This window comes from Trichoderma atroviride, chromosome 1 (assembly GCF_020647795.1).
Source record: "Trichoderma atroviride chromosome 1, complete sequence".
Taxonomy (NCBI): domain Eukaryota; kingdom Fungi; phylum Ascomycota; class Sordariomycetes; order Hypocreales; family Hypocreaceae; genus Trichoderma; species Trichoderma atroviride.
In genome coordinates, this window is record NC_089400.1 from 605,924 (window position 1) to 631,036 (window position 25,113).

Below are 25,113 nucleotides of genomic sequence, written 5' to 3' on the forward strand. Positions count from 1 at the left end.
ATTCGTAATATTCAAATATAATATTCTTCAACGTAATTACATGTTCTCAGCTGCGGCTTACAAGCCTTACTGTTGTATGAATGCGTATATGTATCTTGCATTCCCCATGAATGAATGTATGCGCGCACATATGAGGGACGTGCGTTACCGCAATGTCTCGGTCATCGGAATCGCCAAGTGCAAGAGAAAAATACGAATAAAAAAAATAAATACATGTTTGATACAAAATTCTGCAATTCTAGTAATAGAATGTCAAAAAAAGAATGAACACGTGGAGACAGAGGGATTTGAACCCCCGACCTTTTACAGGCTTGTATTGAATGAACAATGCAAAGCAAACGTGATACCCCTACACCATATCCCCTTTGTTGAGATTTAGTGGGATCTAATGCACTATATAATGCCAACGTGTGGGACAAGCATTTTAGCGGCTGGAGGTGCACTTGGAGCTTGTCTAATCGCGTACCCTAGAAAGAGATGTAACATTAAAAAGTGTTGAAACAGAATAAGTATATATGCTTCAAGGAAGATGATATTGTAGTTTCAGGGCGTCTTTTTAGCAATACATGTCTAAATATTGGTTTCATATTTAACCAGTAGAATAGTGCTCCAACAGTGCATGCAATTGAGCTATGACTTCACTCTAGCTGCAACAGCATGATTAAATCCTCAACGTTTACACAACTGTTTGTTTATCTATAACAATTCTTCGTTTCTATCAAGTCATCAAAAGTCTCTCACGCATTAACCCTCTTGTAAAAGATCCGTGCCGCCTCCTCAAAAACCGCCTTCACCTTTGCCGCATCCAGCTTCTCGACCCGACTCTGCGTGTAAAGCCCATTCGTCTCCTGCTCGATATCCGTCCTAACAATCACATTCAATCAGCATCAGCATGCACTTATACATGTTTATAGGCATCGATTCAAGACTCACAATTGTGTCCAAACAAACCCGCAGCAATGCCCGCCTCCAGCAACGCCCCTGACCATCCTCTCTATCCTCTTCAAGAGGTCCTCTGGATCCGTGGCGGTGGTGTAGCCCCAGTCGCGAGACGCTTCCTCGCCATCGGCATCCTTGTTGGCCAGCGCAATGTTGATTCCGCCAAGCTCGGTGCAGATGATGGGCGCCGTCGGGCTGTGGCGAGCGCCGGCGTCGACGTTTGCGATTTCGCCGACAAACATGTTGCGCCCGGCTTTGGGGCCGAGAATGGCGTCGAGGCTTGCGCAAGTCTTTTCCAGCTCGGGGGCGTCGCTGTAGTCGTGGAAGGTGGTGAGGTCGGTGCAGACGTGTTCCCAGCCGCAGTTGTCGTTGATGCTCCGCGTGGGATCGAGGGTCCTACAGTATAATGAGTATTGCGACACAAATCCATGAAAGATTCAACTCACTTGGTTAAATAGTACAGAGCTCGAATGTGGTTGCGCTGCTCGACGTCGTCCTTGAGCGACGTATACGCCCAGCTCTCATTCACCAGCGTCCAAGTCACCACCGACGGATGGTTGATTGCCAGCTTGACCGATTCCGTCCATTCCTGGTTGAACCGATCGACATATTCGCGGCTGAACTGGTAGGCACTCGCCATCTCGCCCCAGACCAGATATCCCTTGCGGTCTGCCCAGTAGTAGAAGCGCGGATCCTCCACCTTTTGATGCTTTCGACACCCGTTGAAGCCCATCTTCTTGGCGCAGTCAATGTCCACCTCCAAACTGTCAGAGGATTCGGGGGTCAGGAAGGAGTTTGGCCAGTAGCCTTGGTCCAGGTTCAGCATCTGGAAGTAAGGAGCGTCGTTGAGCCGCCACAGACCGTCGGACCACTTGATTGACCGCATGCCCGTGATTGTCTTGATTTCGTCCACCTGCCTTCCCGAGAAGGAGTCGAAGAGCCTGACCGAGAGGTCGTACAGCTGGGGATGCTCCGGCGACCAGAGAGCAACGCCGTCCCGCCAGCAGGAAGAATCATCCAGGGGCGCACTTTGGAGTACCGACTCGGCGAGGGCAGAAATGTTTTGCTCTGACAGACGGGCGCTCAGACTAAACTTGCCCGATGCCTCCTTGACGTCCACCCGGGGGGGACTTGGAGACCAGCTGGCCTGCAAAGCTGACGTCTGCCTCAACGACATATCGGTGGCCCGCCTGCAAGCCCTGTGCCGCAATGTCGAAATGGACGTCTCCCGCGTGCACGTCATTCGACCGAATCACGGTGCCGTGGCTGCTGTCCGCAATTCGGGCCGCCGGCACCGTCTCCAGCCACACCGACTGCCAGATGCCTCCCGACGGCGTGTAGAAGATGCTCTCGGGCTGTGCGCCCCAGTACTGCTTGCCCCGCGGCTGCGTCAGGTCGTGGGCCGAGTCATAGACGCGGACCGTCAGCCGATGCCCGTCGGAGCTCTGGTTCTGTGCGTCCAGGACGTCAGTCACGTCCAGCTGGAAGGGGACATGGCCTCCGCGGTGGCTGCCGATGAGGCTGCCGTCGAGCCAAACAGACGCCTCGTAGTCCACGGCGCCGAACCGGAGCAGCACCCGCCGGCCTTCATCCCGCTCGCTGGCGTTGCGCAGGTCCGAGATGAGCCGCTCGTACCAGAGCACTTGGTGGATGCCGCGCTCGTTGATGCCCGAGGCCGGGCACTGGAACACAAAGGGCACCGTGATGGGGCGCTTGTGGTTGACGGCGGCCGACGACGTGAAGACGTTGTTCTTGAGCAGGTCCTGCGTGCCGGCGGCGATGCGCTGCGTGATGGCGTCGCTTTCCGATTGGTCCTGCGACTCGCTCTCTTCTGTGAGCAGCGTCTTCTTGACGGCGACTTCGGTGGGCAGGCCGGAGTGCTGCCAGCGCTGGCCTAGGCCGACGTCGTCGTCGTCGAAGAGAAAGTCCCAGGGACCATTAAGCGACAGCCAGCGAGAGCCGGTGCGCTGGAAATCGGGACGGGGATACTCTTCTGAGTCGTGGAGTTGAGGCTGGGCACGGGACATCTTTTGACGCTTTTTCAATTGGGATATATCTGCTTCAATTTGGTTGTCAACGAGCTATCACGAGATATTCGACTACCAAGTCTTAAAAGTCTACACTTTCTCCTTATTACCCCCCCCCTCGAGTTCATCTGCCGCGCGTCGCGAAGAGGGGAATTCCCATTCTTTTTGCCCAGTTTTCGATCGTCAAACTTGTGGTTTCGCGTGACATATCATTGCCTCTTGGATGGCGGCGCGACCCAGTCTTTGATGCGTGCCAATCATGGCGCCGCCAATCAATCCTCCACAACGTCGTCCATTATGGGCAAGACGTGGTTCCTTATTCGCACGGCTAGAATATAAGCCTAGCTGCAAAAACGGTGGAATCCTTCCAATTGGACAATTCGGATGTTGTTATAACCATTTGCAAATTCGGTCTTATCAAACTCTAAACTCTACAAGGATGTGCTTTGCAGATCGTCTTTATGTAAGCGGTTCACGACCAAGAAGATGATTGTCATCAGCGTGATTTTCTCTCCAGTGTTTTCTATGGAGAGGATGAAGCTATGAGCTGTTGCCAGCCACCTTGTTGCACTTTAATGTTATCAAATTCCGCCAATGCAATCCGAAATAGAATGCTCAGCATGCCCTAGTAAGTCTGCTGGCTGGATATACTTGTAAGTGAACACGCCGAGGCAAACGCTCGTGGCAAGGTGTCGCGATACACAAACGACACTGCCTCTGCAAGCTACTATATCTGGTGGCTTCTTGCACTTTGCTGCAACCAAGCCTCCAGTGGCCTTGCACAGCACAAGCGGTCAGTGGAAGGAAAACTTGCGGTCGTTTGTAAGACTCCAGCCACGTTCAGTCTCTCTCACAGCATCAAGGAAGCACGGCATAAAGAACAAGGCAGAGAAGCATGCGGGTCGCAGCAAAGCCTAAAAGTTGATTGTGCCCGAGAGCACGTGGGACAAGAGGGATTTGATCCCAAAAAGGATCCCGGATACGGTCAGTTGGCCGGCAGATTGCACGAGATGGATCGATGTGCTAAGAGTGATGATTGCGGTGGATGACGGATATTGTTGTGCAAGCTTCGTGCTGATATCTCGCAACACCATCCTACTTGACGAATCCCCCGCATAGATCATGGCGCTATTACCTGCTTCTAATTATAACATCTTTTTTTTCTCGTTATCGAAGCACTGACAAGAGTCAAGTTTTGCCATGACACATGGCGGATGATACGAGGTCCGAGGAGGCCGATGAGATGCATATGGGGGCGCAGAAGACTTTGCTCGTTGGAGATGTTTGTCGACTTGGCTACTTTACATAGCCCACCTGCGGAACCCAGAGTGAGGGAGATGCGCGAGGCCATGACAGTGTCACGCTGGTAAGTCTGTGTGAGCTGATGTGCAACGCTGGCAGAAGAGAATCGAACCAGCTTCCGCGCCACCGCCGTGCATGCTGGACAAGAAAAAGAGAAGAGAAGCTCGGAAGCTCGGTTGCTCTTTGGTGGATTTTCTTTCGTTGGTGCCCTAAAAAGGTACGAATTGTAACCGGATTCCATGTTCCGAGCATGTGTGCGTGCTCTGCAGAAGGATAACACGACAAGACGTTTCCACTTCCGTCGTCAACGTGGCAATGCATGCAAGGGCCATTGGGCAAGGGTATCTTTTGCAGCATTCCAAAGATCCAACTTGGAGCCGTGCGTTTGTGTAATCCTACGACTAAGCATAAAATTGATCGTAGTAAAAGGATACAAGGGAGGGCTCGGATGGGGGTGACCCTTGGCAAGGATGGGAGAAGCTCCCTTTGATGTGGTATCACGACGTGACATGCCCTCGGCAAGGTAGCATCGCTTTCTGACTTGAGATGGTGATTGTCGTAAGGTGTTTGGCTCTGCCAGCTGAGACGGAAGGATTCGTTGCTTCATTTTGTTTCTTCGCCCTGAATGATGTGGATTTTTTTATAGAGGGAGGGATTGGACGTATGAGGGAGAGCACCAGAGGTGAGCAAGTCGAGTCAAAGCGTCGAGTCCGGATCTGAGTCAAGGTTAATTGAAAGTCTCAACCAACGTTACTTTTCTTTGTCTTTACGCAGGTGAAGTGGCTGTAGTCCATGTAACTAGTATTCTGCACATCGAGACAGTAGAGTAGAGCATCATTCACCTAGGTGGTCCAAGGTCTAATATTAGCATCTGATATGTCGTGTCCTCGTTCTAGATTCAGCAGAGTAGCAGCACCGCTCGAATAAAACGGCTCACCGCATCCTCCTCAGCCACTAATGCTCGTCGGATAAAGATTCCGGCCCCCTCCAGCCTTTTTCTCAGCTGAAGAATCCCTCGGCAGCAGACGAGTAAATGCTACTCGCCCGTGCAGAGCTACAGTAGCATCAGATTCATGCAAACGGCACAAAATACGAGGTCACGGGCCTCTGTCGATCACAGCGGGCAGTGCCACTCTAGAAAGAGAGACGTGCGCTTCTTTAGCGTCCGCGAGCCCGCTAAAAAAACATCCCTTCTGCAGGCGCTGAAAGGAGCTCCTCGCCGTTTACAGGTGGCCTTTTTCCGGTGCGCAGAGCTAGCAGAGCCCCTCTCCCAGATGCCACCAGACATGTCCCCTGGGGCTGCCTCCTTACAGGTGCATCTGCCGGACGAGCGCCGTTCTTTGTCGATAACGCAAGTAGAAAGAACCTTGACCTACGGCCTAGAAACTGTACGTATCAAGTACCGACTACCCCAAAACTTGCCACCCCGACTTGGCCACGGCTCTTCAACCGCCACACCCGATTCCCTCTTTTTTTTTCTCCGTGCGCTGGGAATACGAGATCCGTGCTACGTCATGAAAGAATGGCTGGGCCGCTCTCTGTGCATCGCCAACAGAGCAAATCGTCGGTCTGGTCGAGAGACTGTGTACGTGTGCCAAGTCTGCACTTATCTTTTGCTAGTAGTCGAGGACTCGATGTTACCTTGGTAACTGGGTGGTTTGTGTTTGTGCCGGCTTGGAGTTTGCGTATAAGAGGAGGCGATGATCCGACTGGACTGTCTGATCTGCCATCACCAATAAGTTGACGAGACTCAAGACATTGTCCTATATCCTGCATCTGCCTGCTTATATATAGCTCTGTCTATCCCTTGGCTTGTTCAATCCATCTCTATTACCATCTCTCTTGTTCCAATTCATCTCTCTATTACCACGAAGAGTCTGAAGCTATCCATCACACCTCCATCACACCTCCATCACCACCACCACCACCACCACCACCATGTTGAGCCTCTTGTCTACTCTCCTCCTCGTTGGCTCGGCCCTGGCCCTGCCCTCTCGCGTCGTGCCTCGAGATGCCGACACCTCCTATCCCCCGCCTCCCGCCACCACCGCCACGGGATGCACCGCCAGCTCGACAAAGGTCTCCAAGTGGACTGTCGACGACTTCGACTTCCACGCCTCGTACACCTTCTCGACGCCCGCCCACCAGAACTCGTGGGGCTACGTCAACTTCACGCTGAGCAACCCGGCGCTCGGCTACACGCCCGTCTGCAGCGCGGCCTCGGACCAGCTCTCCGACTTCTTCTACGGCAACTTTGTCTACAACTGCGAGGTGCCCGCCTCCGCCGCCGCCGACAAGGCCACCTTCACCTTTGCGCGGCCCACCAACAGCCTCGCCATCAACCAGACGTGGCACTGCGCCGACGAGGGCAGCCGCTTCACGGCCCAGGGCGGCGTCCAGCTGAATCTGACCTGCAGCGACACCACCTGGCAGAACCCCAACTGGCAGCCCGGCCAGATCTACTCGCAGCGTACCGTCACCTGCGGCAAGGTCACCGCCCCTGCGACGATTGAGGAGATGAGCGCTGTTCTGTAGGACAGAAACAGCACCATGTTCCCGCCGGCGCAGAGGACCATATCGGCCATCCGTCACGTTTTGATGAGGAAAAGCATGCATAAGACGAGGGTTTCGAGCGTGAAGATGAATGGGACATATTACTACATATAGGTAATGTTTCTTTGGAAAAGAGGGGATATATGACATGGTACTTTGTTACTTGCGAGGAGTTTCTTGTCGATTTTATTATGTTTTTTTACGACTGTGAGCGAGTCACTCCTTTGATGATCAACGACATTCTTTTACAATAATGATAATGGGGAAAACTTACTGGGTTGGGTAATTAGAGCAGGGGTGGGATTCATGAGATGGCAAAACCTGCCTGTACCATAGTACACAACGTACATATAATGTGAAATTGATTCAAAGACGCTGCCGATGAGTAATGGGATGTGATCAAGTTGATAAACTAAACTTACATGACAAAAAGACACTGAGATGGCACCAACGGAAAACGATACATGTAGGTATGACACTTGATAAGATTACCATGCTTAATAGAAGACTTTACACCATATAAAAGGCTCACTCATCCACATTTGACCACTAATGCTGGAATTAATGTATTCCGTGAGTGGAAAGAAGAGGTAAGGGAAGGCGTTACTACATATATACATATTAGATGTAGCTTCCTGAGACGTGATTGAACCACTCTGCCTGCCCTGTCTAGAGACGAATTCGTAAGTGGGCTAGGCGAAACATGGACAATAAAATTATCCCAGATCTTGCTCTCCAGAGGTGTACTTTCAAATACCAAAAGGAACAAGGCGCTGATGAAGTATTCAAAAGCACACCTCCTACAAACTTGCCAAAATGTCCTAAAAGATGAAGAAACGGGCATTCGCGTGAGAGAATACGCAGTACTGCAATATATTAGTCTGGGCCAACATCTATGAGATGCCGATCTGCCTGAAGATCCGGAAGAGCTTGAATCTGCTCTCGATTCTAAGCTGATCCGTTATAAGCAGGCTTTTGATCGAATCCAATCCAGAATAGACCGTACCTGCTAATCTAGAATAGATGGGTTTATTCCGAAAGTGACGGCATTTGGGCGCAACAGAAGCACAATGTCGAACTATCTAAGCTAGACACAGACACCTAGTGATGAACTTGTATACCAGGCATCTTGTTAATTCTGTGGCTCCAGCTGAAATGTAACCCACAAGGCTTAAATCAGCTCAAAGCCATTCCTGCCCCTGAAGGAACAAATCATGTCCAACTTATTTTTTCAACCCTGTGTAGTCTCATCAGCTGAAAAGCCGTCCACGTGGTTCACATCACATCTCATCTTCCAATCTCTATTCCCGGAAATCGCTAACAAGAATAAAAAAATAAAATAAAATAAAAAACTTGTCAAATCACATATAATTACTCATCTCTTTTCGTCAAGACTCAACGCAAGCAAGCCTCCTCATGAGGCCATAAGTCCAGGCTTTACAATAGCACACATAGCTCCAGAAAACATTCAAACTTGAACAACCTAAATCAAACCACCGACACTCGATAACATCATAATTAGCTCAAAGCGTCAGCTTTCCTTGAGTCATGCCATCAATAAACACAAAACGAGGCATTATCCTCCTCTCGCTTGGCAACCAGATTAAGGCGTCATTCCCCATTCCTCCCCATGGGCACCTGTTAGTCGTCCCATGACTCCAGAGCGAGCTAGGTACTACTTGTAAGTATTGGCATTCAATCCATCACGTAAAGGAAACCGTTCGTTGTTACAGGAGCTAAGCCTTAAACATGGCAAAGCAAAGAGAAAGAGAATCCACTCCGGTATTACACCGTATTCGGCATGCCCTGCCAATAATCCTGCGGCATTCGACCACTTTGGCTCAGATACAGCTTCACTGACCGACTCAGAACATGAGGCTAGGGAGCGGGAACAACGTCCTAGTTTCTCCATTTCACCTCATTAGCCTCTTCTTAGCCCCGTCTTAGTCGATGAGCAACGCAGCAAAAGCAGCAAAGCAGCAACTCACAAGAATTCCAGAAAAAAAAAGTCGTCCTGGTTCCCTCCCAAAAGATGCCGGCACTCTCTGATTGGAACAAGCTCCGATCGCGTCATCGGCCCACGCCGGGTCCGGGCGCGACAGAATCGGGAAAGGCCCCGATGTCGTGATCAACCACGGCGCGAAATGGGGCCTTATTATTTTTTTTCACCGGCTTTTTTTTCCTTCTTTCTGCCCGTTGTGTGTTTATTCTCCTTCTACCTCGTTTCGAGAACACTTCTCCCGAGAAACTAGCTGGGCTCTTGCATGTGAAATAAGACAGACAATGGATAGCGTCGGCATTGGGTGACTTGCCGCTGCATCGCACCATTGCGGTCTCGTGTCTGTCTTATCAACTTGCACGTATCTGTACAGTACATCGTATATTCTTTTTCTTCTTCTCCAAGTGCCAAGTACTGTATGTACTAGTAGTGCTAATAAACTGTTTTTGTACTCCATATTTAAATCATCTGGTGGAGTTTTGTAGGGGCTCATGTCCCTGGCTAGGTGAGGCGACTTACTCGCAAAACTGCGTGTTAGTCCATTCAAGCTTCTCGACTCGTGGGTCACCTTTTGGAGCGTCAGCCTTGCTTCAATATCTACTAGTGCCTTGCCTATGTACACCAGGTGATAGCGTCTACCGAGATGGAATAGGAGAAAGAAGTCATCTTTTGCAAAAAGTGTCTGTATAAGTTGGAATTAGAATTATTTCCAAATGCCAAGTGCTCAAGCCTCCCGCGCTTAATCAATCCTTCCTTGGCATGGCACACCCATTCGGGCCTCTTTTTAGTATCCCAGACCGCGTCCTTCTTTCTTCTCTTGTCATGAAAAAAAAATCCGCCACCTCCAAGTTCTGGGTCTCCATCGCTGTTACCTAGAACAAACCAGGGGGGCCTGGAGCTCTTTGCGTTCGTTTAGCACCCGATGGCACCATGCCGGGCCCCGCTCAAGACAAGCTTTTTTTTTTTCTCGACTGCCTCTTCATTGTGCAAAGGAAGCTGATTTTGTCGTGTAATTCTTATTTGTTGATCCATTTTTTTTTGTGGCCGTACCCGCGCGTTTGGGGATAGGGATGGGGTCGTTGTTTGGTCCACTTGCCATAACGTGGGAGGGTTGTATACATCTATAATAGGGACTGAGCCTCCTCTTCTTTTGTTCTTACGCTTCGACATCCTCCTTCTTATTGTTTGTTACTACTGCCTGGTCTTTGGTATCTAAGGCCTGGGCTTGCTGATTGTTTTGTCCTTGTTTGGTGTTTCCAAGACTACAGACAATATGTCGGCCATTAAGAGCCTGTTCAAGACGGGCGCCGAGGATGTTACCAAACTGAATCCTCAGCACGCTGGCAGCGATGATGCCGCTTCTGTCCAGAATGGAACTGAAAGTATGTTTGTGTTACTAACTCGTCCTACAATACATCCATCATACTGACTCTTTCTCATCAGCTCAGTTCGAACACGCTCGAGAGGCCAAACGCCAGATCGGCGTCCCCTCAGCCTCCATGCTCATCTTCAACCGAATCATCGGTACCGGCATCTTCGCAACTCCAGGCTCCATCCTCGCCCTGTCCGGCAGCGTGGGCCTCTCCCTCTTCCTCTGGGTCGCCGGCAGCATCATCGCCTGGGCCGGCACGGCAGTCTACATGGAATTCGGCACCGGCCTCCCCAAGAACGGCGGCGAGAAGAACTACCTGGAATACGTCTACCGCAAGCCTCGCTTCCTCGTGACGGGCATGTACACCACCTATGTCATTCTCCTGGGCTGGGCGGCTGGTAACTCGGTGGTCTTTGGCGAGTACATCCTCAACGCCGCCAGGGTCGAGGTTACGGATTGGAACCAGCGAGGCATTGCTGTGGCTTGCATTACAACTGCCTTCTTGATCCACGGCACTGCTGTCAAGTGGGGACTGCGTCTTCAGAACGTGCTGGGTGTCATCAAGATTTGCATTGTCATCATTGTCATTATCGCGCCCCTGGCCAATATCAAAAAGGTCAAGGAGATCAACTGCCTCCACAACGCCTTTGAGGGCACTACCGGTAGTGCCTATGGTGTCGTCACCTCTCTTTACAACGTCATTTGGAGTTTCATCGGCTACAGCAACGCAAACTACGCCCTCAGCGAGACCAAGAACCCAACCCGAACCCTCAAGATTGCCGCGCCCCTGGCCGTCGGCTCCGTCACGATCCTGTACATGCTCGCCAACGTTTCTTACTTTGCTGGTGTCTCCAAGGCGGAGATTCTCGAAGCCAAGCGACTTGTTGCCGCCTCTCTCTTCCGAAACATGTTTGGCGAGAGGGCCGAGAGAGCGCTCTCCGTCTTCGTCGCCCTGTCTGCCTTTGGCAACGTCTTGAGTGTCATCTTCTCCCAGGGCCGTCTTGTCCAGGAGCTTGGTCGCGAGGGTGTCTTGCCCTTTTCTCGATTCTTTGCCAGCAACCGGCCCTTCAACGCTCCCTTGGCCGGTCTGTTTGAGCACTGGGCCATTACCATGATTACTGTTCTTGCACCACCTGCAGGTGATGCTTACAACTTTGTTCTCAAGTAAGTGTTTTTTTACATGTGCATCAAAAGAAAAGCACAGGATATACTAACAATTCTGCTACAGCCTCATCTCCTACCCTCTTGCCATCATTAACGTCTTCGTCGCCGGTGCCCTTATCCACCTCTACCGCAACCGAGCCAGCTGGAACTGGAACCCTCCCATCAAGGCCACTTACCCAGTCGTCACCTTCTTCCTTCTCAGCAACATTTACCTTGTCGTTGCACCTTTCGTGCCTCCTGAAAACGGCCAGAACGTCTACGAGCACCTTCCTTACTGGATTCACTGCGTTGTTGGATTTGGTGTGCTCTTTGTCGGCGCTCTTTACTGGCTGCTATGGGCCAAGGTTATGCCTTGGATCGGCAAATATGAGCTGGTTGAAGAGACTGCCATCGACCCCATTGATGGATGGGAGAGGAGCTACTTTACTACGAGATCGTTGAGATCGACATAGGACGAGGCGTGGACATGAAAGTGTGTTGATAATAAGGTTGTGTTTTTCAACAAAGCGTTAGGATACCCCGATATAGATTGAAGTAATGTTAATTGATCACGTCTAATTGAAGACTTGTAAAACAAACTGGCATTTCCGCTTGAACTAGATAAGTTTATCTTCTGAATGTGTAATATTATGTTGTTGATACATGCCAAACTCGAATGATACAATTTATGTGAAATAAAACATGCTAAAACTCAAAATAATACAATTTGTGTGAAATGACGCGTGTTGAACAAACAATGACATATCCAAAGTCCATACCCAATAACCTTATGATGGCGTGACCGATAATACATTCTGAAAGTACACCTTGTGATAATATCCTGAAAGACCCAAAACAATAAATAATAAAAAACAGGTTAAAGATAAAAAAAAAAATAGCAAATAAAAGAAATTAAAAGCAAATTAAATGGATAAACGAAAACGCTCTCGCCAGTATAAGATGAAAGTGGCAGGTAATCTCCGTTTCGACTGCGCTCATCTATATGCATCTGAAAGCAGAAAGACAATGGGAGAGGAATAAAGATGGTCGGTGTAGCTGGTGCCTTGGCGTCAATCAACGCCTATTGCCAGAGCTGCTGCTCGCTATTCCTGCGGCCGTTGTTGATCGGCTGGTTTCTGGCAACGGATTGTTTCCAGGAGCATTCTCCATCTGGGTGATTTGCCGCAGTCGGTTGTTCTTGTTCATATTGACCTTCATGTTGTTCCCTTTGTGCTGGTTTATGCGTCAGTATTTTGAATATAGTTTGTGCAAAATAGAACAAAGGGGGGGATGCTTTCTTACTCCGAGCTCTCCACGTGGGTTGTTAGCGATGCGGAGCTTCCATCCGTCACCTGCAGATAGAAGGGATTTGACGAGTTGCTTCGATTTCTGGGAGAGCGAGCAGTTAATATGGAGAAAAGCCAATTTCTTTGGGGGTTAAAACTCACCGTCAGGGCAAAACACATCGCATCGACACGCTGTGCAAACGTCTCATAGGCTTCCTAAGCTCCATCGGCGCCGCACCAGTAAGGTATCTGGGTATATCCCTGCTGCGATTGTATGGCAGCTTCCTGAGAGATGAGTGACAGTTGGGTTAGCCGGCTGGTCATGCAATCTTTGTAGTAGCGCGCGGGGAGAGCGAGAAAAAGACACTTACAATGAGCTCCCAGCAGAGCCATTCTACTGTCTGGTCGTTCAGCTGCCGACCCAAAATCTTCTTCTGTTGAACATCAAGAGTTGGAAGCTCGTCCCGGCTCGGCCGCATTTCGTCCAACGGGATGTCGTTTGGCTTCTTGTCTGGAGTTGCGCCGTTGGCTTCCTCCTTCATGCGCCGGTGTTCGTCTATTACTCGGTTCCGCTCTTCGGGAACCAGAGTCTGTGACCACTCGTTGATGTTTTCCCAATCGTTGATTGCATTGAAAAGCTTCCCAACATATCTTTTCTTGTCCTCGTTGCTTTGAGGAAACGTAGAGTCTGTAGAGGGGTTGCTGCAGTTGTCCTCGGATTTTCGAAACAGCTCGAGAAGACGCCTAAGCTTCGTATTGGCGTCCGCGGGCGAGTGGAAATACTCTTGGTATTCAAACGTGGGCAATTTATCCGTCTCTATTTTCAATTTAGAGTCTTCAATGTTGTCAACTTTTGCCAACATGTGAGCCTTTATTACTCGTTTCTTTGGACCCACAGGACTCTTATCAATCCTAGCCGCTGAGGCACTGCGCTTCCGAGGTGAGGATCTGGTGGAAGAGGGAGGTGAAATGACAGTGTAGGGCGATGAGATCACCGCATAGTCCGGCTGTTGTGATAACATAGACGTTGGCACTGGTTGCCGCGATGATCCTCGTTGCATGGCAAATGGAGCTGGCTGTCCTAGAGACACTGGTGTTGTTTCAGACTTGGCCATGAACTCACTCAATGATCCCTGATATATGGTGTTCTGAAGTGGAGCGATTACTCCCGCTGCAGATGCCTCTGCTACAGGCTGTAGAGCTGTTTCGGAAGGGTATAAACTGTCCAGGAGGCCATCACCATCTATACCGTTGGTTGGATAGTTGGTACCAGGAGCGCTACAGCCATAATCGAAATTATCAGTATTTGAGTAAAGGGGGGAGCGTGTCTGATCCGCATCGTAGTTGTGCTATATGCTCGCTGTCCCAGTCACCGCTGCCGTAGCCCTCAAACGGTATTGGTTCCGGTCTCAGATAATCAATTAGCGCCAACGATGGCGATGGCACTTGCAAAGCCTGAGAGGACACGAAAGCGGCATCGAAAAAGGAGTCATCGGCGATTTCTCTGGTTGAACTATCATGCATAACATGGCATCAGCCCAAGTCCCTAATTGGAACTCGGTTGTAGAGATTACTCACAAATGAGATGGAGCATTGTAGTACTCCGGATTGGGGAATTGATGATCGTATTCATCACTGTATAGGCGTCTCCGTGGCTCGTAAACCTGCTCCGGAGATGCTAAATATTCACCACCATTGTAGGGCGGACATGTAGGAGCGAAGCCTGCCGCCATTGGGTTGGTAGTCATGGGGCCGCTCCTGGTATCGTAAATGTCTGTGACCCATCCGCTACCAGCAAGATACAGTGAGTTTCCCGTTTCATCGAAATCCATTGCCCTTTAGACAACACTCGGACGCTCAAGCCAAGGGGATGGAGAAGGAGCCGGAATTAAGTGATAGTAGCCAGTGTAAGTAGAAGTCTGAAAAAGGAGATGTAGGTATTGCAGATGAGAATGGACTGGAGGAGAAAAGAAAAGAAAGTAAAAGAAAAGGGCAAGGTTCTCCGGAAAGCTGGGAATACTTTATGCCGTTTTGCTGCACCTTTGCGCGTTTGATGGGAGCTGGGTGCGTGTAGGGGCGGGCGAGAGGCGTGGACTTGTTCGTTTGCGATAAGCCATGATCGAGAACAGTCAACGTCAACATGCATAATCAGCTGAATCACCCGGGCAAGCACAAGCCATGTAGAAGCCATCTGTATGGAAAACGCGCAAAACACATACCCGTAAAAGCATGCATGCCTAGCTAAACCGCCATCTCAACTCTGACCACAGCTATCCGTTCTCTCTGCAGCTTCAAACAGGTTACAAGCACACGCCCCTGACAGCTGTCACTTGGTAGACGCAGCTACCCGTGTTTCCATGCGTGTCAAAGACCGGACACTGGGGCACTGAGGCTGATTGCAGTTAATGATCTTGATGAGACGATGTCGAAAACATCAAAGAACACCGTGTGTCTCTTGCTCTCTATGCTGCCGTCTCCGTGCATGCGGTAGTATCCCCGTATATGCCGTTCACTTAAAGGTGGCTGACCTGTATCTGTCACCCAAACTTTCCCAACTGGCTGACTGTCTGCAGGAACCCAGGGACGGAAGCTCTCCTCGGTCTCTCCCCTCCATGAGCATCTTGGCTGTCAAAGCACTTTAGTATCCCGAAAAGTAAGCGTATGGCACTAGAAGTGATTAGTTGGATATCTTCCAAGCATGACCATCGTATATGACTGTTAGAATCGTCGCTATCTATCACTATCACGGCTGGAGTCGGTGTTTGAAGTTCCAAAGCCGCGATTAGCCTCTGGTTTCTGGCTCCAAGATCCAGATTGTCGGATTTGGCGCGTTAGTTTTAATTAGCTTTCTTGGAGCTGGGAAGCCATGCAATGCATAACCATGGATGCTCGCCAAACTATTTGTTCATCGCATATGCTATTGGAGAACGGGTAGGGACCGGCCCACCTCATGTTTCTATGTTAAGCAGCAGTGCTGGCGGTAGTGACGGTGGCTGGGCCAGTAGTGATATTCAAGTCCGGGGATGGCTATCAACAGACGCCACTCCCACGTGCTACAAGAGATGGTTGCAACCCACGGGGTAGCAGACGGATAGTAGTCTCTGAGCCTCTTCCGTACCTGCGTGATAGCCAATGCTATTTGACTGTTGCTCTCGACTCAGGAAGGAACAGGTGGAGATGCGGGGGTGGATTTCCGGGGTATCAAGAGGCGCAAAGATTCGGTTAAACGTAGTCTGTGGTAACTCATCTTGTGCTGTCCAAGTCCATGCCCATCTGAATTTGATGAAATGCTCTGGCAAAGCGAGCCATGGACGGCCAAGATGCGTGAGTCGCTCATGGCAGGCAATCGGTATTTCGAACCCAAGAGTAAACAGGGTGAAGCCCACCCCCAGCGATCTATTTGCTGATTTCTCACCGTGACGCATCTGCGGAAAGGAAGGGTTAGCTCAAAGACCGAGAGATAACCGATGAGAGCACGGAGAAGAAGTTCGGACCGCCCTGTGGGTTCTCCAAATCTCCAACAAACCACGGCCAACTCCAACCAGCGGCAAGGGGGCTAGGGAGTGCTAGGCTGGCTGCTAGACAGCGGACATAAGCACGTTGTTTAAGCTCTCGACACCAATATGGGAGCCAAAACCCGGGGAAATCTGGGGCGTAGAAGAAAGCCTAGGCTATGAGAGAATCTTCCTCTGGCGAGTGGCTCGATGCGGGGGTTTTAGTGCAAGGCGGTGATGGCCAATGGCAGAAGATGCCTCGGGAAATTTATGTGCCGCCCCTTCTGGGCCTGCCTTGCTCTGGGCGGAGGTCAAACTCCTAGCCTCAGTCTCTACTCCCTTCAGCTGGCTGGCCTCCATGATTGATCCTTCAAACCACAAACCGCAATGGTCTTGCGTCTGACCCTCGCTATGATTCATAATCCCGCTCCAGGTGGAGGAGACTCCGCACATCGTTCCTCCACAGCGTCGCTGCACCGCTGGTCGGCAGTCGGCCTGCTGGGAGTCCGGCTACGGCTGGGATGACTCGTGGAGACGGCCCTGGTAAGCTTGCAATTTCTGGAGAAGACGATCCACTGGCGCCACGATCTGCAAGGATGCATCACAGCCTTTTGGGAGAAGCGCTAGCACTAACACCACTGCTAGCACTACGACGCTCCGTACGCGGCGCACGCTGGCCTTTGGGGCATCCGGATGTTGGAGACGCCTGGCCTTGGTTGCGGTTGCAGCGAGCCCTTGGCAGCTCCGGTGATGGCTCAGCTACTGCTGCTATTGGAAAGGCCCCGGTGGCCCCCGTCGCTCGCTTGTCCGGCGATGCCAATGGCTGCCTCCATTACCCACCCGCTGACACCTAGTGCGAGCTGCGAGCATCGTCGACAATAGAGTACGAGGCAAGCATGTCTGGGGGCATGAGGAGCACAGCACAGCACTGGCCGAGTACAAATAGGGTCCGGCAGATCCCTTGGGCTGCACCCTTTGTGTTCCACTCGCTTGCTTCTTGTCTCGCCATCGTCGAAGCCTGTGCTTCTTATTCCTCCACTATTTCACGTGGGCTCTTGCCCTTCTTCTTTTACTTACAATTTTTTTCTAATTGTCTGGCTTCTCTCGTCTTACTCAGACACCGGGAGAGACAACCCACGCGCGGCCAGATTGACGTCTGTTTTGATACCCTGAAAAGCTGCAGCGCATCCTACGCGCCGGCCAACAGCAGATCGTCGCAATGGGTGTTATAGACGAGAAGCACAGCGGCTCGGATCGCAACTCGACCGACGTCCGCGATGCAGAGATTCAGTATGCGGCCGAAGCGGTCCAATGCCCGTCGCACACGACCGAGCGCAAATTGATGGCCAAGGTCGACATGCGAGTCGTTCCTTTTCTCTGTATCATGTATTTGCTTGCATTTTTGGGTAAGTCGGCAGCACGCAGCGCGAAATATTCCTTGCGAGTTTACACGTTTTGTGCTAATTCATCCCTTACTAGATCGTGTTAACATCGCAAACGCAAAACTGTTTGGCCTGGCCAAAGATCTGGATCTCGGCACCGGAGACAAATACAACACCGCGCTAGTCATCTTCTTCGTTCCTTATTGTATCTTTGAAGTCCCGTCCAATATCCTCCTCAAGAAGTTTAAGCCCCATGTCTGGCTTTCGCTCAACATGTTCCTCTTCGGCTTTACCACCATGATGCAAGGTCTGGTCAAGAACTACAGTGGCTTGCTAGCCACTCGCTTCTTTCTCGGCCTATTCGAGACTGGCATGTTTCCAGGAGGTAAGTCTCTTGTATCCCGCAGCCAAGTATGGCCGCCTAGTTCAGTAGCTAACTAGCATAAATCTTCAGCCTTCTATCTCATTGGCATGTGGTATAAGCGATCCGAAGCCCAGCGACGCTACTCATTCTTCTTCAACAGCACGACCCTCGCCGGTGCCTTTGGCGGCCTTCTGGCTGCCGCCATTGGCAAGATGGACGGCATGCGAGGCTACAGCGGCTGGCGCTGGATCTTCCTTATTGAGGGTGGTCTAACAGTCCTTGTCAGCTTCTTCTTCTTTTTCCTTCTCCCCGATTTCCCGGAAGAGGCGAAGTGGCTGAAGGAAGACGAGCGCCAGTATATCGCATCCCGCCTTCGCGTGGACCAGGGCACCGGTTCCGGCCTTGGGCGATCAATGACGATCAAGGACATCTTGAATGTCTTCAAAGACTGGAAGGTTATTGCTGGCGGCTTCATGTACTTTGGCCTTATCGTCCCCGCCTACGGCTATGCCTACTTCGCCCCAACCATTATCTCGACGTTCCAATATAGCCCCATCGAAACTCAGCTGCGCAGCGTTCCGCCATGGGCTGCTGCCTTTGGCTTTTCTCTGCTTATTGCGACCTTGTCTGATAGATTACGGCATCGATTCGCATTTGCTATTTTCGCCATGTTTGTTGCAATTGCTGGCTTTGCTATTCTTCTCGCGGAGCACAGCAACCATAATGTCCAGTACGGCGCACTATTTCTCATCACGTCTGGCGCGTACACGGCCATGCCCATCATTGTCTGCTGGTTCAACATGAACCTAGGAAACCACACACGCCGTGCTGTCGGTAGCGCATGGCAAGTTGGCTACGGAAATCTTGGAGGCATCATCGCTGTCTTTATTTTCTTGACCAAAGATGCTCCCAAGTTTACTACGGGCTACAGCGTGTGCCTCGCCTTTACCATCCTTTCCATGATTGCGTCAGTGCTCTACGGGCTGGGATGCTGGGCGGCGAATAAGAAGAGAGACAACATGACAGATGTCCCCAACCTTACAGAAGAGGAGAAGACGGAGTTGGGCGACTTGTCCCCAGAATATCGATACCTACTGTAAACTGGGTTTACATGTTACAATGGAATGCAATAGTATTATGAAGTATATAAGTATAGTATATTACAGTAATGATTGAACGGAGTTATGTCTTGGATAAAGACTGAATAGGGCACTTGGCTGTTAGCAGCATCAATTTCACCTTTGTTGCCTACTTTACATCGCTTGTGACCTCGCTTCAACAAGCCTCTGGCGCTTAAACCCAAGCTAGGCTACCGAGCTGGACAAGCACCCCATTTTAATAACTTAGTTCCAAACTGCTGCGTTATTGCTACAATGACTGATTCGAGATAAGTAGGCTAACCGAGCCAGGAATATACGGAATCGGAATACATATGGAATACGCAATATCAACCTCTTAGCAAGATGGGCCACCAAGCCACTTTGTTGCCACCAAATAGCTAATCTACTGCTTTCCGCCTCCAAAACCAGATTGACCTGAGATACGAGCCAAGATCTTTGCCCAGCCACAAGGCCCCAGAAGTTTAAAAAGAAGGGCCTGGACCGGAGCAGAACATAAGTCCGAGTCAGGTCTTCTTCCGGGGTGCGGAGAAAATATGGGTCCCCAGCCAGCCACGACTGCTCTTTTTTTCTTTGATTTGCTATTGTTTGTTTGTTTTAAACCTGGCGTGATTCTTGTTTTCAAGGTGGAGAACTTGGGGTCGGAGAGTCATGGTCGTGGAGTTGAAATTATGCTCTAATGTAGCTTCCGCGGTCTCCTTTTTTCTTTTTTCTTTTTGGGTTGGTATGATGAGCAATTATGATTCCTAATTCGGAGTAGCTTTTTTTTTTTTTGTTATTGCGTTTGATTTTTGAGATGTGAGGAAATGAGGAAATGAGATGTATTGGTGCCTAAGAACGACTGGTTAGAAAGCAATACCCGTAGACCTGGAGGTGTACATTACCTGGGAGTAATATAAAGGACAAATCTGACGTTAGTGATTTACTGATCTCGACTGAAGAAATGCCCCAGGCAAACTTTGTTTGTGCAAGTAGTTGAATCCGGGCGTAGAAAAGCTTCGGACCGCATTTCCTATTCCGGCGTATTGTGTCAGCATTCGGTGTTTTGAACTCTCTGAGCTGTTAGATGGGAGACATGTAGACTTACTTGTTCTTTTTTTTTTTTTTTTTGTCTTTGAGAGGGCAGATTTTATTGAATCGATGATGTAAGAAGTCAAGATACTCGAAAAGGGCTGTCAAAGGACTATCAATTAGTATCAAAACATTCAAATCAGTTTGCTATTCTAGTCGTTGAGACTTACACCTGATCTACCCGCTCTGCAATTGCAGGACAGAGGTGCTTACACCCCGCGGACTTTCCGTCGACGTCTGGGCTTCAAGTGCAATAGAAACTATTGCCATTTCGCTTGCTTTATTTTCTGTCTTGCACTGCGAGATAGCCAATCCAGTACAGCTCGCTGCTCTTACCATGCCAGTTCACCGGCGCAAAGTCGTTGAGCACCTTGAGCAGCGTCTTCCATGAATCCTCCGGGCGAGGCGTCGTGACTGTGGTTTCCTACAGCATGGCCACGACGAGCTTGTATATCTCCGTGGGGAGGAAAGCGACCTTGCAGATGGTCAGGATGAGGCGCACCCAGTTGTCGACGAAACTTTGGCCGAAAGCTGCCTGCGCGTGACAGAACTCGAGTGAGTTGACGGTGCTGTCGTCTTCGTGAGTATGTGTAGTGATACGCAGAGCTGTAGATGCCGTAGGATCGCGAGTCTTGTGATGGTGAGCAATCAGCTGGTGGATTTGGCTAAGATCAGAGGCACCCCAGAGAATGTTCAGTGCCTTGTTCATGGTGCTGTTATGGAGGATATTGAGCGGGAGATTGGCAGTTGCTGCGGGAGACGAAGACGCTCCGGCCTTTGCGTAAACAAGAGCAAAGGCCTTGATGAGCTGCTGGTGGATTCCGCGACGAGCAGGCGAGCCCAGGTGGAAGAGCAGATTGTTCTCAAGCACAATCACCAGCGTTGCCACGCGCTGGGCCTGCAGGACAGTCAGGCCCTCTGCAGACACGGGGCTGACGGATACGTGCAGACCACAGTCACTGGCAACGTGCAGTTTTGCCGGGTGGGCGGTCCAGACGCCGTACAGAGCCGTGTTGATGCCGGGGAACAAGTTGTTTGCCTCGGATTCACGCAACGTCGGGCTGCTGAGCCGTGCGGGCTGCCATTTGGCGTGTTTGCCGTCATGGCCGATGTCGCTGCTGGCCTGGAGGAGCCAGTATCTGCACAGCGGGTTTTGGACGGCGCCTGCGTCGAGCCACTGGACGAGGGAGAGCGGGTTCATGATGCACATGTCTGGGTTGTGCTTGGTCTTGACGATGCTTCCCTTGGGAGCTGTGGCACGAAGCTGGCTTTCTTGTTCTTGGGTCTCGCTGTTCTCGCCATTGTCGCTGTCTTGTTCGAGGAGAAAGGCAGCTTGGAGGCCGGATTTCTGGAGGGCAGAAGCAAAGTAGTGGAAGATGCGATGGCGGTTAGAGATGCTTTGGGATGGTTGACTGGGAGAGACGGGAGGGGCGAGGAACTCGACTTGGATGCCGAATTGAATCTCGGTAGCGAGAGACGGGGCTCTGAGAGGCGCGGAGGAGAGCAGGATGTGCCGCATGATTGGATCAGGGTTGGAGTTTGCTCTCGGGGAGTTTGATCAGTTGAAGATTGAGGAAGAGTGCTGTAGTGTGTTTTGTGTGTCTTGGTAGGAAAGGGGGGCACGAAAAGGAGGAGAGGGTAGAGTCAGAACTTGGCAATGGGAGAAGCAGAAATTGTTGCAGCTGTTTTACATATCGCCCCTGAATGCCCACAAATGAGCTAGTTTTGAGATGCTTTGTAGGGCTTGGCTGCTTTCCACGTGAACAGTTTTTTTATCAAAATTAATATTTTACATTGATCTTGCCTGTTAATATCTGCTGCCACGTTTGGACAATGGTTGATTGGATGATTTGCTCATTTAGCTGCTTTGGGTGGCACTATTCTGAATACAATTCAAAGCATCAAAAGTGTGGAACATGGCTCGAACAGCTGTTGGATATTTTGCTGGATCTTTTGCGTCCATATACCGTAATTCCTATTACCGGCAAAGTCTGCATGGTATAGTCATGGAAACTGATGTTTATCATCTCTGCGGCAAAGAGGCGCTGCAGCTAGACACAACAGAGGAAATCGATGACACACTGCGGAAATACTCTATTCCAAACAAACTTCAATAATACCAAACGTCTTGATGCAAATAATTCTTCTATGGCTGCGTCTGATTGTAAAAAGCAAGCAACTGCTGCAGCCTACTCCAACGATCATCATGACTGCTCGGTGATATTCCTTCATTCGTATGATGTGCACAGCTATTTCCCCGATGGAATATTTGTCACGCAATATTCATCGCCCCATATGTTGTTATACTTCTTACATTCTACAAGGCAGCCGCCTATTTACTACCACTAGCATCAGTCCCGTCACACAGCCAATCACTAATTCCCCTACACCAACCTTTCATTTCTCCGATTACCCAATAGTTATAGCAACAATACAATACAGCATAGAAAATCATTCCCAATGCGCCACCTGGCGGTATCGACATGCTAAGTGGAAGAATCTGGAGCTACTGCAGGCAGAGGACCTTGAACCTTTTCGGGGAGTGTCGGTGTTCTATATTTGGATGGCTGTCGTTCGTCTACCGATGCCGGAGAATCGGTAGCACCGCCCTGACCGAGATTGGCTGGGGTAATTTGCGGATAAAAGGACCTGCTGTTTTTCTAACCCGCTGATCAGTTGATATGAATGGAAAAGATGAGAGCTTAAAAGGGACCGCTGAGTCGCCCTCATTTTGGGCTTATTTACTTTGATGTCTTACTTTAGTTGTAGATAATCTGCTAAATATTTGGAAATTATAAGATTCCATCATGTCCTCAACAGAGACAATCATCCTCCAGCCCCTCTCTCTGCCAGCCCCCATAGCTTCCATCCCGCGCCGATTTTCTGATCCAGACGTTCTAGCCTCATTTTATGAGCGCTCGATCCACGACGCCGAATCAGCCCTGCCGCCCGAAACGGCCGTCTCCACAGCCCAGAGATGGAACGACCCCCCGAGGAACAAGTATCGTGTGTTTTCATGTTTCTTCAGCTTCATTGTGTACGGCATGAATGATGGTGCACCTGGTGCAATGATTCATCTATTTAGAGAATACTACCATCTGCCACATTCGATTATTTCTCTTATTTTTCTGAGCCCCATGGTAGGTTGCGTGCTTGCCTCTTTTACTACAAATCGTCTCCATGCAGTGGCTGGAAGGCGAGGCGTTGCGGCCGCTGCGACTGGTGCGTACATACTTGCGTACATAGGGCTCACGCAGCATCCTCCCTTTGGGGTAGTCGTCTGTCTTTTGGTTTTGACGGGGTTTGGAAGCGGGTTGATGAATGGGAGCTGGAACAGCTGGTTTGGAGGATTGGTTCAGGGGACTACGATGCAGGGGTTTCTCCATGGATTCTGGGGTCTTGGCGCAACGTTGTCGCCTATTCTGGTATGTTGCTGTCTCTCATTGAAGAAACTATTTGTATTAATGTATACCATTGTAGATATCGAGAATTGCAGCCAAGGTGGAAAACTGGTGGATCTTTTATTGTAAGTGTTTGAGAATAAATGGCACGGGTTCTGGATATGTAGCTGACAAAAGATAGTTATGATGGTCAGTTGACTCTCTCTGCTGTTGTAGGATTTTCGGCGTCTCATATGCTTTGTATTGTTCTAGGCCGGGTTATCTGTTCTCGCCTGTATAGGCGTCACTTCTTCTTTCTGGGATGATGTCGGGAGCGGCTTCCGTCAACAACCCGTCACGTCATTGCCCAACGCTCAAGGAACCCTCAAGATGCTGAATAATCGGGTAACATTCCACATTGATTTCATATTCGTAAGGGTTTATCGCAAAGCTGACGAGATATAGGTCACTTTAACGCTTTCCGCGTTCATGGTTCTCTATGTCGGATCTGAAGTAACCATTGGAGGCTGGCTCCTCACTTTTCTGATGAGCGTCCGCAAGGGTTCGCCTATTGCGTCTTCGCTTGCTACTTCTGGATTCTGGAGTGGCATTACAGTCGGCCGTTTCGCATTGAGCTGGATCACCGGATACGTAGGCGAAAGGATCATGGTGTCGTTGTATCTCGTCAGCGCAATTGCTCTGGAGCTCGTTTTCTGGTTTGGTCAAAAGTTTGCAGTCAGTGCAGTCATGGCTGCGCTGATTGGGGTGTCCACTGGAATGATTATGCCATCTGTGAGTTGCCGTCCTCTTCTTCAACAAATAAACTCAAACTTCCATGGAAGTAAACTCGCTGACCAGAAGAAATTCAGGGAATCCGAATGATGACCAAGCTGCTACCACCGGAGAAGCATCTTGCTTCTGTGGGCTTTGCCACGGCATTTGCAGTGTCCGGATCATCCATGTAAGCTCTGTTGCACATTGGATCTCGCTTTTTCTCAACGAGCTGACGTTCATTCTCCCATGTAGCTTTCCTTTTGCAGTCGGCGCACTCGCTCAGGCATATGGCGTACAAGTTCTGCAGCCCGTGGCATTGGCATTGTTTGCAGCGCAACTGTTGCTGTGGCTCTTTATTTCAAGGGGGAAGCTCAAAGTTTAGAATTGAGGATCTCGAGTCTCAGACCCAACTGGTGGCAACTCGAATTGGCCAGACTGATTGGTCGATTTATCCTAGCTCCCGTCTCAAACTCTCTGATTCTTCCCTTAAATAGTAAACATCATAATCGCCGTCGGGGTGATGGAAAGTCGGCAGCGCCCTTGACCAAGTCATGGCCCTGACGTCGAGTGGACCGCGAGTGGATTTATACGTTTTTTGTGTCCAGAGTGGATTAGCCAAACCGATGCAAAGGGCGATTTCGACATTTGGAAAGGCGCAAGGCGAGATCGGAAAAGAAAATCTGCGGCTGCTTACTCGCCGCGACTTGCGAAGCCCCGCCATTTGCCCCTCATCTCCAATCCAAAGCTGGTGGCCGAGTTGGGTAAAATGTTGCTTTGCTATGCCCCACTGTATTTCTCGAATGTTTATAAGAAGCCGGGGCGTTGCTGCTTTTGTAATTCACCAATCGAATCAGATTCCTCAGTTCGCAAAGTGCTTCATTGAACAACGATTCTGGTGATTCCACTTGC

General features: G+C 50.2%; 9 protein-coding genes and 1 non-coding gene across 12 annotated transcripts; 5 read left to right on the forward strand and 5 right to left on the reverse strand.

Moving 5' to 3' along the window:
- Nucleotides 1-272: 272 nt before the first annotated feature.
- Nucleotides 273-364, reverse strand: TrAtP1_000234. The gene has a single exon. It is a non-coding gene; the product is annotated as a tRNA-Ala (tRNA).
- A 373-nt stretch (nt 365-737) lies between these two features.
- Nucleotides 738-2,182, reverse strand: TrAtP1_000235 (uncharacterized protein; the record flags this gene model as incomplete). Its single annotated transcript, XM_014091849.2, has 3 exons — nt 738-864; nt 934-1,335; nt 1,386-2,182. 3 exons carry the CDS (start codon nt 2,180-2,182, stop codon nt 738-740), a joined length of 1,326 nt encoding a protein of 441 aa, XP_013947324.2.
- A 4,024-nt stretch (nt 2,183-6,206) lies between these two features.
- Nucleotides 6,207-6,803, forward strand: TrAtP1_000236 (uncharacterized protein; the record flags this gene model as incomplete). The annotated part of the gene is made up of 1 exon (XM_014091848.2): nt 6,207-6,803. One exon carries the CDS (start codon nt 6,207-6,209, stop codon nt 6,801-6,803), a length of 597 nt encoding a protein of 198 aa, XP_013947323.1.
- A 3,290-nt stretch (nt 6,804-10,093) lies between these two features.
- Nucleotides 10,094-11,808, forward strand: TrAtP1_000237 (uncharacterized protein; the record flags this gene model as incomplete). Its single annotated transcript, XM_014091847.2, has 3 exons — nt 10,094-10,202; nt 10,264-11,356; nt 11,421-11,808. The coding sequence occupies 3 exons, from the start codon at nt 10,094-10,096 to the stop codon at nt 11,806-11,808; spliced, it is 1,590 nt and encodes a 529-aa protein (XP_013947322.1).
- A 601-nt stretch (nt 11,809-12,409) lies between these two features.
- TrAtP1_000238 (uncharacterized protein) lies at nt 12,410-12,801 on the reverse strand (the record flags this gene model as incomplete). Its single annotated transcript, XM_014091846.1, has 3 exons — nt 12,410-12,568; nt 12,638-12,724; nt 12,784-12,801. 3 exons carry the CDS (start codon nt 12,799-12,801, stop codon nt 12,410-12,412), a joined length of 264 nt encoding a protein of 87 aa, XP_013947321.1.
- Nucleotides 12,802-13,510: 709 nt separating this feature from the next.
- On the reverse strand, nt 13,511-14,453 carry TrAtP1_000239 (uncharacterized protein; the record flags this gene model as incomplete). The annotated part of the gene is made up of 2 exons (XM_014091845.2): nt 13,511-14,134; nt 14,200-14,453. The coding sequence occupies 2 exons, from the start codon at nt 14,451-14,453 to the stop codon at nt 13,921-13,923; spliced, it is 468 nt and encodes a 155-aa protein (XP_013947320.2). The 3' UTR covers nt 13,511-13,920.
- A 1,475-nt stretch (nt 14,454-15,928) lies between these two features.
- Nucleotides 15,929-16,969, forward strand: TrAtP1_000240 (uncharacterized protein; the record flags this gene model as incomplete). The annotated part of the gene is made up of 3 exons (XM_066110501.1): nt 15,929-15,945; nt 16,549-16,658; nt 16,761-16,969. The coding sequence occupies 3 exons, from the start codon at nt 15,929-15,931 to the stop codon at nt 16,967-16,969; spliced, it is 336 nt and encodes a 111-aa protein (XP_065966573.1).
- A 365-nt stretch (nt 16,970-17,334) lies between these two features.
- TrAtP1_000241 (uncharacterized protein) lies at nt 17,335-18,961 on the forward strand (the record flags this gene model as incomplete). The annotated part of the gene is made up of 3 exons (XM_014091843.2): nt 17,335-17,521; nt 17,595-17,882; nt 17,952-18,961. The coding sequence occupies 3 exons, from the start codon at nt 17,335-17,337 to the stop codon at nt 18,959-18,961; spliced, it is 1,485 nt and encodes a 494-aa protein (XP_013947318.1).
- A 1,513-nt stretch (nt 18,962-20,474) lies between these two features.
- Nucleotides 20,475-21,569, reverse strand: TrAtP1_000242 (uncharacterized protein; the record flags this gene model as incomplete). Its single annotated transcript, XM_014091842.1, has 1 exon — nt 20,475-21,569. The coding sequence occupies one exon, from the start codon at nt 21,567-21,569 to the stop codon at nt 20,475-20,477; it is 1,095 nt and encodes a 364-aa protein (XP_013947317.1).
- Nucleotides 21,570-22,789: 1,220 nt separating this feature from the next.
- Nucleotides 22,790-25,052, forward strand: TrAtP1_000243 (uncharacterized protein). 3 transcript variants are annotated; one of them, XM_066110502.1, is made up of 7 exons: nt 22,790-23,475; nt 23,531-23,576; nt 23,633-23,640; nt 23,704-23,835; nt 23,896-24,222; nt 24,300-24,391; nt 24,457-25,052. In XM_066110502.1, exons 1-7 carry the CDS (start codon nt 22,858-22,860, stop codon nt 24,584-24,586), a joined length of 1,353 nt encoding a protein of 450 aa, XP_065966574.1. In that variant the 5' UTR covers nt 22,790-22,857; the 3' UTR covers nt 24,587-25,052. The 3 variants fall into 3 exon arrangements, with proteins under 3 accessions (XP_065966574.1, XP_065966576.1, XP_065966575.1); XM_066110503.1 differs by having other exon boundaries at nt 23,704-24,222; XM_066110504.1 differs by having other exon boundaries at nt 24,300-25,052.
- Nucleotides 25,053-25,113: the final 61 nt, after the last annotated feature.